The sequence below is a fragment of the Numida meleagris genome, chromosome 6, assembly GCF_002078875.1.
Source record: "Numida meleagris isolate 19003 breed g44 Domestic line chromosome 6, NumMel1.0, whole genome shotgun sequence".
Taxonomy (NCBI): Eukaryota; Metazoa; Chordata; class Aves; order Galliformes; family Numididae; genus Numida; species Numida meleagris.
In genome coordinates this window covers 4,766,131-4,779,794 of record NC_034414.1, presented here as the reverse complement: position 1 = coordinate 4,779,794, position 13,664 = coordinate 4,766,131, and the positions used below count along the sequence as shown (strand labels likewise).

Sequence of the window (13,664 nt, the reverse complement as noted above, 5' to 3'; positions counted from 1 at the left end):
CCATCAACTTATCCATGTTTTGAATCAAAGGAATGCTGAGCATCTTCACTGCCCATTCAATTTAGGTAGATGTGGAGATATTTACTCACTCCACAGACTGTCGAGCACCAGGAAATATCAAATTGGTGGTACCTAGACTAACAGTTTCTCTAAAATACTCCATGATCAGCCCAAAATAATTGCAATACCAGTAAATCCAGCCACCCAGCCAACTTTTGCAACTTCAGACAGAAGGGTATCCAGAAATCAAGTGTCACTGAATCCATCTCCATGTTTAAATTGAGAAATGAATACTTCCGATGGGGAAAAAAAAAACCCACAAAACCAAAAGATCAAAACAACACCATTCCTTTTAGAGCTGATTTTTTAAAGATAGGCTATAAAAATGCTAATCATTAGTGAAATCACAGAATCACAGAGTTGTCAGGGTTGGAAGGGATCTCTAGAGATGGTCTAGAAAAGACATTTAATTTTTCTGCATTTTTATATTTTTGTTGTTTTTGTTTAATCCCTGAACTAAACTGAGAAATCCAAGTTTCAGTTTGTGTTCAGTACTTGTAATAGGATTTTTGGAACACTTGTAGCTAAACCTCCTCAACAACTAAAACATCAGCACATTATCATTACTCACATCCTAAATCCAAAGCACAGCACCATATCCGCTACTAGGAAAAAAACTGTGTCCCACAGGACACATTCAAATATTGAAATCTTGTTGAAATTGATTTCAGGTATGTATTGCTGACACTTAAGTGTTCCTCTTACCTCATTTTGGAGGGCACGGATCATTTTGCTCTTTCTTTCCATTTCAGTCTTCAAAAAGTTAATCTACAGGTGGAAAAAAAATGCTGAGTGAGTTTCCAAAATGTAGCTAAATATCATAGAACCACAGAATGGCTTGGGTTGGAAGAGAACCCAAGGATCATCAGCTTCCAAGCCCACTGCCACAGGCAGGGCCACCAACCTCCAGATCTGGCACTAGACCAGGTTGCCCAGGGCTCCATCCAATCTGGTCTTGAACACCTCCAGGAATGGGGCATCCACAACCTCTCTGGGCAGCCTGTTCCAGCACCTCACCATCTTAAATTTCTTTTTTCTTTTAACCTTATTCACGGCTTTCAAAGAAAAAAAAATAAATAAACCATATCTAACAACAACATATCTGAGAAAGCTACTGTTGTTGTATCCGACTTGTGAAGGTTACAGCTCTGAATAACCTGATAAACCTACAAATGGATACATGAGATTTAGTGAGAAACTTAGAACTGTGAGAAGAAAATCACTATGCATAAAAAAAAACTCATTTTGCTTTTGTACCAATAGATATAGCGTTCATTTTCATAATGAAGTTCAAGGCGATCCTCAGAGAAGTAAGGATTTGTATAACAATATTAGCTGATTTTGTAGCTTATAATTTTTGAACCCTCTAAGGTACCACATCTATCATAGCAGATTTCTAACAGTGATTGGTCCTAAGGAGATGAGACTGACAATTTCCATGAGACTTGCCTGTGGAATAAAGCCTAATTTACATGTGGAAGTGGTTGAATCCACTCTTTTGTCCTTACTCACTTCCAAGATTTGTCCTGGAAGGTAACACTCTCAATCTTAGTTTATTAAGCAGTTTTAAATGTATTTTTACAAATCTAAGTTTCATTTAGGAATGAGTTTTCCTCCAGGCTTACAGAACTTAATAGGAGAAAATGTCTTAATTATAACAGCTAGCGTTAAATGAGCACAGTGCCTTCGTGTCAAGGCATCCATAAGCATTCACCTTCAATTCACTAAACTCTCATTCTTATATACCCAGTGCCCTATGTATTCTTCTCTCCATCTTTGATATAAATTCTACCTACATCTATGGGAAACTATAGTTCACATGACATTGTAGCAGACTTGTTAGGAAAAGAAAAAGTAGGTAGATGTCAATATTTGAGAAAACATTACTGGGCTTGACAGTGCTCTTATCAGTATCAAAAAATAAATGAGAGAACACCAGCATCACTTAGGAAAGCAAAGTCCACATGGGATACATGAGACAGATATCGACTGATACATGTAATGGAATTTCTTTTGAAATGCTTCCCAGATTTTGCCTAATGATTTGGTTAAGGGAAATATTAATTACGTGTAGATACCACTGAGGATCATATTTTTGCACATGATGAATACATTCATCATACTTGCCTAGAGATCACATCCACAAATAGAGAAAATCAATTTACATACATTGTTTAATAAATAAGACATTTTTGCATAACAGTAAATTAAGATCACAATCAAAGTAGAAACTTATGATTAACTGGAAACTGAAAAGTAAGAAATGGTGTGCTTTTCGCTGTTCAAAAAATTTGCAAGCTACCATTGGATACTGACAGGAAACATTAATTGTTCTTCATTAAAGAGCATTCTTGTTATTAGCCCTATTCTCTCAAGAGGATGTTAATGTTTCCTCAAAGCATATCACTTGTAAGTCTGAAAACATATGAAATACTGAAAAAGATTATGGTACTGGATTTGCTGACTGTATGCTCTCCATACAAAACCTGAAACTACCAATCTCTACTGGGGAAGAGATTTTTATGACACCTCAGGACTGTTAATTTAACCAGCAATTTGTGTGATAGTTTTAGTCAGTCCAAATGACAAGGCATAATAATGGACTACAACTCTGTTTCAGAATCTCAAGTTGAAAAGTGGAGTTTAGGGGGCAAATAACAACAGTGCACACACCCCTTTCAAGAAGTGCACAATTTCTGCTTTCAGCCTTCAAATCCTGCTAGCATAACACACCAGTAAGCTTTTGAGCTCTCTTTGTTAGAAGAGAGGTACACTAAATGAAATAATTAAATACGAATCCTTCTACACCTTTTCCACTTTCTACCTGCTCTTTGTTCCTGTTTGACTTTGGCTGTCTTTAATTACTATCTAGCAGTAATTATGAAAACACATAATGAATATGTATTGGTGGTTCTAAGAATGAACTTTCCAATAGTAAGCAAGGACACCGCTTCTGTCTCCTGGAGACAGACATTCAAGGTACTCAGCTTTGAGTGCTTCAGAGCTCATTATGTTTATTAAAGACAACAGTTTCCATCCAGTAGCCTTTACTCACAGCAGCAAGTGATCTTGAAACATTCAAATTAGATTTTTCCCCACTGAAATATAGAATGCTTTAGCAGACAGCTGTGACCTATATTAGACCTATATTAGACAGATATTAGTTATTCACCACAGACAAAAGGAGGAGGAATACCAACAAAGTCAGTGCTGCAGAGTCAAAGCTCAACTGTACACTTACTGCTTACCTCCAGACATTATCTACATTGCCTGGGACTTACATCAGAACAATTAAGATGGGACTGAAATACATTCACTGACACTGTTGACTAAGTAGACCTAACATACTCAGTATTGATTTTCATGGTCTTATTTTCAAATCACAAAATAGAAAATGATTCTAAAAGCCAGAGAAAATGGTTGAGGCTGTAAAACATAGAAAACATTCTATCTTCTGGTAAAAGAATAACCTACAAAGTGTTCAATATTTCTGAAAAGAAAGCTAAACATTTTTTGCCTGCTAGAATTCCTTACCTGAACACAACTTTTCAATTTTAAGCTGCAGTTTAATGAGGAAATATTTTTGTCATTCAGACATTTATGACTTTGTCATAAGAACTGTAAGTAAACAAAACATGTTAGAGTGAAATGGACATCCTATCTTTTTATGAGTTTGCAATACAACAGATAGCTCAGAATTTAATCCTGCATATTATATTTGTGTTTTATCACAAGAACACCCTACTGATATCCAATTAATCATATTGGTTTTGTTTCTTTTTTAACAAATCACCCACAGTGGGTTACTTAATTCTAAGTACTCACAGTAAACAGTGAGCAACTAAGAAAAAGGATTTTATGCAGACATATTTTCTCCTTTATTTTGACAGGCTGTACAATAATTATACTGTCAAACAACCCCTTCACCACATCTTACTAAAAACTATTACCATGATATAAGATAGCAGCAGGAACAAAGTGAAAAAGGCAGTCTAAAATTAGTCTACCTACCCTAGTTTCACTTTTTTTTCCCCCTCCTTCCAGTCCCCATGGTAATTTCCCTGATTCGTTCTTCACTGTCTCACTCATCTAGAGCAGTCCAGCTGGTTTCATACACTTTGAAAGTAATGGGAAACAACTTTACAGAACTCAAGGTGACTTCCTAAAATAGCAGCTACTTGTGAAGATACAAGCAGTTAGTAAGAAACACAATCAAATGAAGAGCCCTTCTACAAAAAGCTCTCAAGAGCCTGTTAACTTAAGGCAGAAGAATCACTACTATCCTGTGTATTCAAGTTAACTGAAAAAAAGCAACACATGAAAGTTACACCAATGTGTTGTTTGTCCTCTACTTCCCTGTTAAGAAATGTAAAAATTACTCCTCCGACCTGAATTCTGTTTCAAGAAGTGAAGAAACAGAAACCTCATCCTCTTGCATATACTTTTGTGCTTACATAACAAAGACATCACCATCACACAGGTGTTCCCTTGTTGAACCCAAACATTAACATTTGTAAACACTGCATTATGCAAGAGAAGGGATATGTATTTGCAACCCCTCCTTACTGTTCAGTGCACACGGTGTTGAGAAATGTAACTCTATGCTTATTTACTCATTTAAAAAAATCCAGACTTACTTAACCAAATCCTATAGGATAAAGTGTACTTAAGCTTGATTAGAATTAAATTCAAGTTAGGCTTGCCTCAAAGTCACTAGACCTTCTTTCAAAATTCATATTGTTTTCAAAAATATGGGAATGACAGAGAAAACAAGTGCGCAGTAGTTCTGTGTGACAGTAATAATATTTATTTCTATTTCCATTGCAGCTTTCAACCGAGGACTCCGAAGCACTTTAGGAATATTCATTCAATCTCATTATTGGTGAATATGTGCATTTTACCCTCAGACATAAGGAAATAAACGTCATAAACCAAGGATCTGGCACAGCCTTCCTTAAAATCAGTGGTCAACTAAGTATTCTATTATTGGCAAGTTTTAGAATACAGTTCCAGAATTCAGTTTCTCTAACCACATGGCAACACTGAGTTAAGTTCTATTCTAAACTCAGGGATTTTTCATGTTCTTGTCTGCTTTTTTGTTTGTTTTCTGTAATGGCTTTATGCTCTTCTAAAGCACTATTTTGGGGGCTGAATTTATGCAAGGCACCATTGCTCAAGTTAAAAAGACAGCACTGTATCATCAAGAACAGAGCCAATAATCCATTTGCTATAGCTGAAATTTATTTAACCCACAGCTGAGTTCATCTCAAGTCTCAAAATGGAATTTAGAGATTAAATGATTCAATGTGTTTTCCATGTTTCATTTGTAGGGCTAGAATTTGCTGAGCCACAAAAGCTAGTGAGAATGTGTCAATGTATCTGTAAAAAAGACAATTAAAGACAATGTGCGAGTAGCCTGTTTCGATTAGGTATCAGAGAGAGAGAATATGGCTTTATTCTTCTGTTTCAGGACAGTGTATCTTTCTTTAGTAGAAAATCTTCGAAGTACAGATTTTGTTTTCTATATATACTCTGGCCTGACTATTGAGAAAGATACAAAACATAGTTTATCCTTTTCAAGTTCAATAAAACATACTATTTATTTCTTTCCTCTCAAGAAAGGAAGGGGGCTTTTATTCTCTCATCAAGCCTACAAGTATTAACCATCTAGTAATTATATGCTTTGGGAGATGAAGGAACTGGTAAAACGTTACCTTTACACTTCTGATTTCTGAGTAACAAAGGGAAAGAGAATACACATATATGTTTATAACTCAAGTACAGCATGACTCATATAAATGATAACACCAGATGGCACCTAACATGTAGTTTAGTCATCATGACTATTCACCTGGGGTCAATTAATGAATTGGAACAAAGAACTCTTTTCTTACTAAACACATTGTAGACATATTCATTACCTTCAGTAGCAATGTCTTCAGTTCCTAAATAATAAAATATTAAAATAATGAGCTCATATGTTGCACACCAAGGACAGAAAGCCACACAAAAAGCAAATGAAGAAAAAGGTGGCACTTCTGAATATTCACTAAATTATGAAATTTGTTTTAAAACTCTGTCCTGGGAACACTCTTGTTCAGTGAGCCTGAAAAACAATAAAATATTTCTAACTATACCAGCAATTACACAATATAAAACTAAAAATAAATCTACAAAACCTTCTAGCAGATAATGTACAAGACCAGAATGGGACTCATGGAACACGTGAGGTTTGAAGGAATCTCTGGATATTATCTAGTCAACGTATGTTCAAAAACGATCATGTTATGATAATATCACTGATCAACATAAGAACATTTTTATATTTTCACTGAAGAATTAAGCAAAGAACGATCCTTTTCTTTTCCTGCAATAGCAAAATTTGGCTATTTGTGCTTTGAATTAATACTTTTCCATAATGAAAATAAGATCTGTGGTAAAAATTGATCTTTTTCTTCTTTATTATCCCCCTGAAAATCAGTTGCAATTAAATAAATGTCAGTGGCAGTATGACAGTGTACACTGGTGTAGGTAAGACATGAAAGTCCATGTAACGAGGAAATAACCTCATTGGCATAAGGACTTGGGCCCAAGCCTCCAAGATGCTGGGTACATGCATCTAAATCTCACAGAAATTAGACAAACATCTTAGTTTTTCAGAGCATACCAATCTTCTCCACTCCTTTCTTCTGACTCTTATAAAGTACTAATGCATATTTCAAACTTAAGATTCTGTTTTTGTATGTAAACAAATCCGAGACAATGATAAAATCTCTATGGTAGAAGGAATTAAAAGACAGAAGAAAAGGACCCCAAAACTGGAAGAGGGACAGAGATTCACTCACAGTAGCCTCCTGCTTTTCTGCTTTCTCAGCTGCCTCGTTAAGCTGCTTTTGAAAGGCCTCCTGGAGAGATTTCATTTCTTCCCTAGTTGAAAACACAAAACACAAACTTCATCCCAAGTGTCCATTAAGAATTCACTTATCAGCTTCAAGAAGAGGTGTTTGTAGAGCATTTTCAGAGCTGTTACTTGCATCAACAAACCTTCATGATTAAGGAGAAGCGCAGAACTGAGTTGACATTCAGCTGATAACTTAACTCAAAGAAAATGAATCTAGAATGGAAAGCACCTAAACTCAGAACAGAATTTGTGAGCTACTGGATCATCTCTTTTGCTAGTTCAGGCCTCTATTACTTTAGCAGCTTGGATAATGCTAGACTGAAACAGACTGATTTGAAATAGAGACCGAGCAGCACGAAACCAATGCATCATCAGCACAAACCAATTCCCTTATTGTATAAACAAAAGCATTCATTCTGAAACACTGATGTTTCTAACAGCCCTTCCCACTCTATTTCTTCTCAACGTGAAGGGCAATGCCTCTTCCCCTCCTTCCTTGTCTGCCTCTTCTGAACAGCTTGTAGCTGCCAATAGCCATGCTCCAATCATGGGAATCATCCCATCAGGTTTTGGGTGGCTTCCAAAAGCTCTATGGTATTTTATTACGGCTCCAACTTGCTTCCTATTGAAGAACTGAAGATTCTTGTCACAAGTTTTCTTTCATTTCCATATGTGCTTCTACTAAATACATAATGTATCTGCAATAAGCGGGCCAAGGGATTTAAGTCATGTATTTCTAACAATGAAGGAACTATACACTGTAGTTTATCTTTTTATTAGTTTCCACAGAAAAGTATGATACAGTCGCATTCATTTTATAATACTGTTTCAGATAAAGTGATCCCTGTATTAGTTATGTTTACCTGTGACTGAAGTCATATTAATGTCACGATGTACTGCTCTGAACTCCAATAACTAAGTGGGTCACAGTCCTGAATAATGACAGTACTAAGGAACAGAAAGTTTCATAACTAAACCTTCCTGAGAAATTTAAAATCTTTTTCTTTAGCAGGTATCTTCATGTAGCATTTTAATGTCTGTCCAATATCAGCTCATATGTCACTCGTTTCAAGTTCGTTCTTTTCACAAGATGCGTTCCTTGCCTTTATTTTACTGTTAATGTTATGATCAGCAGACTTCAGACTACACGAGTGTTGAAAATTTAAGGCAAAAGGAAAGGTGGCCTTTTCTAATGTTACTGCTTTCATTCTAGAAAGTAAGAGAGAAGGGAGAAGGTTTGTTCTTACCTTTGCTTTTGGCCCAGTTCCAGAAGTTTCTGCACATCACTTCTGGCTGATGCTTCATCATTTTTCAAAGACTGATACCAAAGGAAGAAATCAGTTACTAAAGATATCACTAATGTTACTCATTAGTGAAATGACTGATTGAGCTCTCTTCTGTAAAATGCTCCCAGTGAATTACCACTGGTGTGAAGAGGAGGAATACCCAGACTTTACTTTTTACCATAATTCAGCACTAACTGTACACATCATTCTGCCTCAAGCACTAAATGTGATCTGATTACACAATAAAGATTTAGAAACAAATGAGCGTGTGTATGAAGATAATAGCAGAGAATTCCTTGTGTATCTCTGGATATCTGCAGTGTTGAGTCTAAAATACCTCACAGTATAATTTTGCTAAGTATTACCACCAACTTGCAGCATAAAAAAATCCCATCCTACAACAACTTAGCTATATGGAGAATCTTATTTCTCAAAAACAGAACAAAACAACCTGGAATAATAAAGGAGTGGCAAAGCACAGGAGAGGCTGAAGGGCAGGGTTGTGCGGATGGAGAAAGTGTTCTAGAGTGCACAGTACAGAGGGATTAGAAGGAGAGAAGTCTGGAATATAGAACGATAGAACACAACAATTTACTACAGTATAGTATGACACACAGTACCTGTATTCTCCTACGAGAAGATAAGAGATGCTACTCGATATATTTTTCCCACTTAGCTTACATCAACATGAAGGTAAATATACAATGTTGGGAGAATACTGTCCTTTAAAATGGCATGCAATACCAAAAATCTCAGCTGAAAATGAGTCTTCACTAGACCTCCAGGCTGTATCAGGCAGATAGGCACGCTCTTAAGGGATCATCTGATCATTTCAGTACTTCAGATGCAGAGTAGGATCTCTACTTTTCACTCTGAGAAGCCGATTTGACTGCAGAGTTCATCTGAGTAATGTCCTTTCAGTCTATCCATGATACCTAGAAAATCCCCTCAGTTAAATGCAGAGGTGTTTCAACTCTGAACAACTGTCTGGCAGCTCTTCTAACACAATTTGTCAGTTAAACTTGTAAAGTAATCCCCTGCAGTAAATCCAGACAGCATGTAAACTAGGTAAAGTGAGCAGCTACGCTAAGCTGTATATATGCAGCTTAAAAGTAAAGAGGCAGCCTACAGCAGGAAAGGAAATCCTTTCTTAGTAGCTGCCAGGATAAATGTGTGGAAACCCCACTAAGCTTATTCTTTTCTGTTTCTTCTTTTGTTCTATTATATTTTCTTCTCACATTTTCTTCCTCTCTTTTATGTTTTATTTTGAATTAATGGACAAAGGGCCCAACTCATTTGGACTACGTTTTCCTTGAAAACAACACTTTTACTTTCAGAGCAAGGCCAACAGAACTATTTTCACTTCATAAAATCAATAATAACAATGGTTTTTGTTGTGTGTTTTTTGTTTTGTTTTGGTTTTTTTTTGCAGTAGACAGACACTAGTATGAAAAACTCAAGGCAAGTAATCCTAAGACAGAGGAACCCAGACATAACCTTACCTGGAGATTTACTTTAATTCCCTCGAGTTCTTTAGAAGTCTTCGACAGTTGACGAAGTATATTGCTCCTTTCCTTAAAGACTTCTTTCAGCTGTCTCTCCAGTTCTTCATAGCTCTGCCTAACAAAGAAAACAAAAGCATGAGATTCTCTCAGAACACTCCTCAGTGCATTTCAAAACAGTATTAATTCACTCAAATTTAATTAATTACAACTGTACAATATCTAGATACCAAATTAAAATGTGGGATGGTCCTCCTGTTCCCATACATAACTTGTTTTCTCCTAAAATAGGTAAACAGATGTGTTGTATGTCAAACTGATGCACTGCATCTAAGGATACAAATTGGAATTAAATGTAAGCCATGGTGAATTGTTTGTGATGAACAAGAGACAGAAAGGATATATTTAACATGAATGATGTTGTATACAGTAAGATTTTTATGGTTTTGAAACACATTCTACTGTTGAGGTGAAGAAAAATGTTGAAAGTATGAAGTATTTCGACACCCAGGAATTTGGGAGAACAATAAATCAGAGCTGTTTGTACTTGGTAAAATATATTTCATTTACAAAATTTCCCCCAACTTAATCCCCAGTGCAATTTGAACTTGAGATTAAAATATGCTAGAAGGAATCAAACCGGAACGTAAGTGACCATGTTTTTTTCTATCACTTCCCAAAATGGTAATTCTTACTTGGAATGCTTTTAAATGTTTCTGTAAAATCATAAATGAGATCAATCTGACACTCTGTTTTTGGTTCAATGATATATAGATCCAAATTTTGTACGCCATTTCATGCAAAAAACACCCAAACATTTCATAGAATTCTAGAACAACATATATTTTCATTTAAAATCATTGTTTTGAGGAAGACTCGACATTAAGTTGAAGCATCCATTCCAAGTACAGTATGAAGTTTTTTTTTCCATTATTTTACTCTCCTTCCAGTAGCTCTGTTTTTAAGGGCAATAACAAACTTCAAGTCTGCAACACATTGGTACTATTAGAGAATCAGATCTAAGACCTTGACACTGACCAGGAACCTTAACACTCCTTTAGCAGATTTTGAAAGCACATTTTAGCAAAGCAAGTCAGTAATATAAATATGCTATCTAATATCAGCCTTATCTGTTCTTGAGAGAAGACACTTTGCAACATATGATTCTTGAAAAAAAGAAAACAACTGCCATATAGCAAATGATATTTGGGATACCAAGCAGAGATGGAAGTGATTGAAATGATGTCCCTTCCATCAACAGAAGAGTTCAGGCAAAGCACCTTAACATTCTATCGAAGTTGCAGCAAAATTATATTCTGTTCTCTTTGCTAGAATGTGGCAAATTAAAAGCATGGAGCTGTTAGAGTTTCCATCACTCTAATGAAACACAAAATATCTACTTTTATTTTAGAGGACAGTTGAAGAGAAAAGGAGGAGAGGGATTTGGATGTTTTTTGCCCCAAAAACAAAAAACAAGTGTTCCAAGGATGGAAGAATTCAAACTGAGTTTTAATACTTTCCGTACTTGATAGATAGCAAGTTAAACTATCAGCAAAATATTGCATTCTCTTGGCACATTTTGTTTCTCTCTCCATTTGAGAATAAATTTTATTGCAAGAAATTGTCATTTCATACCATTTGTGTTATGTTAATCTAAGAAAACAAAAAACTGCAGGACTTGTTGGGAACCTCTTAGAGTGACTTTATGAATGCACAGGACAAAGATTACGTACAGAGGTAATGTCGGGATTTGCTTATATGTAATAATAAATATAATAATAAAATATATAGTAATAACTAAACAGGATTCAAAGTGGTTATCCTTGACATACAGAACTAATGACATAGAAATAAATCATCCAGTGCAGGTCATTGATGTTTCATTTGCAAGAAAACTCATATGCCAAGAGCTTGAAACGTCCACAATTTACATAACACTGTACTGTTATGTGAATTAAATTATATAATAGTACAGTAGCTCCCATTTAAAATTGGTAATGAACAGAGGTCAAACATGAATTTCCTCCTGCTAAGGTAATAAGGTAGTTTCAGTAAGGTCATCGCTTCCATTCCTCTTTAAGCAGCACAACACGTGTATTAGCCTTTTGCCACTGAATCATCATGCTTTTGTTTAAAAATTGCATTAAAAAATCTGTCCAAGTGGTAACACTATCCTAAATAAAAATGAAATTCATTAGGGTATTTTCCTCATTTTTAAACTGAATTTGCTTTAAGTGTACATGCACTGATTTTCCTTTGTTTTGTACGTCATGACATACTGGGCATCAAGGAGGAAACAAAAAGCTAACCCACTTCCAGTGGGTAAAAGCGGGTTTACCTCAGCACTGTTAGAACAAACCAAAAAAAAAATGAATGAAGACACATGCCATATTAGCTACATGGCTAATATAGCTAATAAGCTATATTAGATCTATTAACTATTAGAACCCCAAAGGTTTTTAATTGTAGACAAGCTTACCTCTGCTATCAAATTTTGACTCTTAGCACTGTGTCCTAGAACAGTGCCCATGTATTTGAAGACAGTAAACCGCCACCCTGCACTTGTGTGATAGTCCCTGAATTAACCTAGCTATAGTTCACGACCTCACATTCTACATTGCAATATGACAAACTTTGATGCCAGTTTTGTACTATGGGACAGTTTGAGTAGAAGTTGACTAAGATATGTGCGTCACCACAGCATGCCATAAACAATATAAAATCCTAGCAACTACCTGAAATCTTCCAATCCTGAAAAACTGTCCCAATATTGTTTGTTCTCAGGGAATAATATTTCCTGATAATTTTAAGCTTAGTCAGTTACTTTGACTCTTCTATTGCTCTTATTGACAGAACAGAGCATAGTATAGAAAACATTTCAACAGATTCTAGTTTTTGGTGTGCAACAGAGAAATGCCTCGTAGCACCATTTCTCCATCACTGCACTCTTGACTGTTATTTCCTTAAACTTTATAAGTTTACTTTTATTCTTTAGAATAAAGACTGAGGTTTTCCCTAAATAATATGTACAATGGCAGGACAAAGGAAAATTGATTTTGTTTTCTGACTACAACAGCTATGCTTACAAAGCCTATCTGAGAAACATAATTTTGATAAAGATTTCAATTACTTATGGTGCATACTTTTTTCGTTGCACTCAAGGACATTTAAAACCTGACCCTCCATAGTCTGTGCACAAAATATTTCTTCAGAATGTTCCATCCCTGCCTACAAAGAACCCTGAATAAATATGTGGTCCCAGCTTGGTTTATTGACAGTTCAAATAAAATCGTTAGTCAATACCTACATGACTTCTAAACAGGCTTAAGCATCCTATGCATTCTAAGTGCAATAGCCCACAAAATAGTTGCAGCTCCGATGTATTTTGTTGGGTTCTCCACAACTAGCAGCTAGAGAATCAGGCCTTTTCCATCTATTTCCTCCAACTTGTTAATGCATTCATTGTAAATAAAACAAAAAAAACTGGCTTCTTTTTGGCAGACACTCAGCTCTGTAGAATCAATGACCCACCAGGGAAAACATGCAACTGCCAGTTCCCAAAGGAGTAAAAAGAGACTTCTGAAAATGTGTAGCTGGCTTAGAAACAATGCCCCAGGAAGTGGAACAGCAAGTTGACTTGTTGTGTATAACTAGATATTGAAAATGACGACTCACAGGAAAAAAAACAACTTGCACTGATTTACTTAAAACTGCGCAGGCCACAAAAACAGAGCTAATGTCATGAGGAAGGGCAGTACGAAACCCTGTAACCGATTCCATGCTAAAGTAACTCTGCCTTCCAAACACAGACAGGTGGGATAAGCCTTTTTATTTCTTCAATTCATCAGTCAGTAGGCGCTTCACCTAGAGCAATGAATCCTTATTGAATTCATACAGCTGTAATAAGGAGCAGGC

General features: G+C 35.8%; 1 protein-coding gene across 3 annotated transcripts in view; it reads right to left on the bottom strand.

Annotated features, from left to right (window-relative positions):
- The window catches only part of LUZP2 (leucine zipper protein 2), a 164,796-nt gene that overhangs the window by 82,288 nt on the left and 68,844 nt on the right, over nucleotides 1–13,664 (bottom strand). For all 3 annotated transcript variants that reach the window (XM_021401212.1, XM_021401210.1, XM_021401213.1), the window contains exons 2-5: nucleotides 9,750–9,867; nucleotides 8,209–8,279; nucleotides 6,906–6,987; nucleotides 766–828 (exon numbers count right to left, since the gene is read on the bottom strand). In XM_021401212.1, the coding sequence (XP_021256887.1) occupies nucleotides 766–828; nucleotides 6,906–6,987; nucleotides 8,209–8,279; nucleotides 9,750–9,867 (334 nt within the window). The remainder of the gene's footprint in view (nucleotides 1–765; nucleotides 829–6,905; nucleotides 6,988–8,208; nucleotides 8,280–9,749; nucleotides 9,868–13,664) is intronic.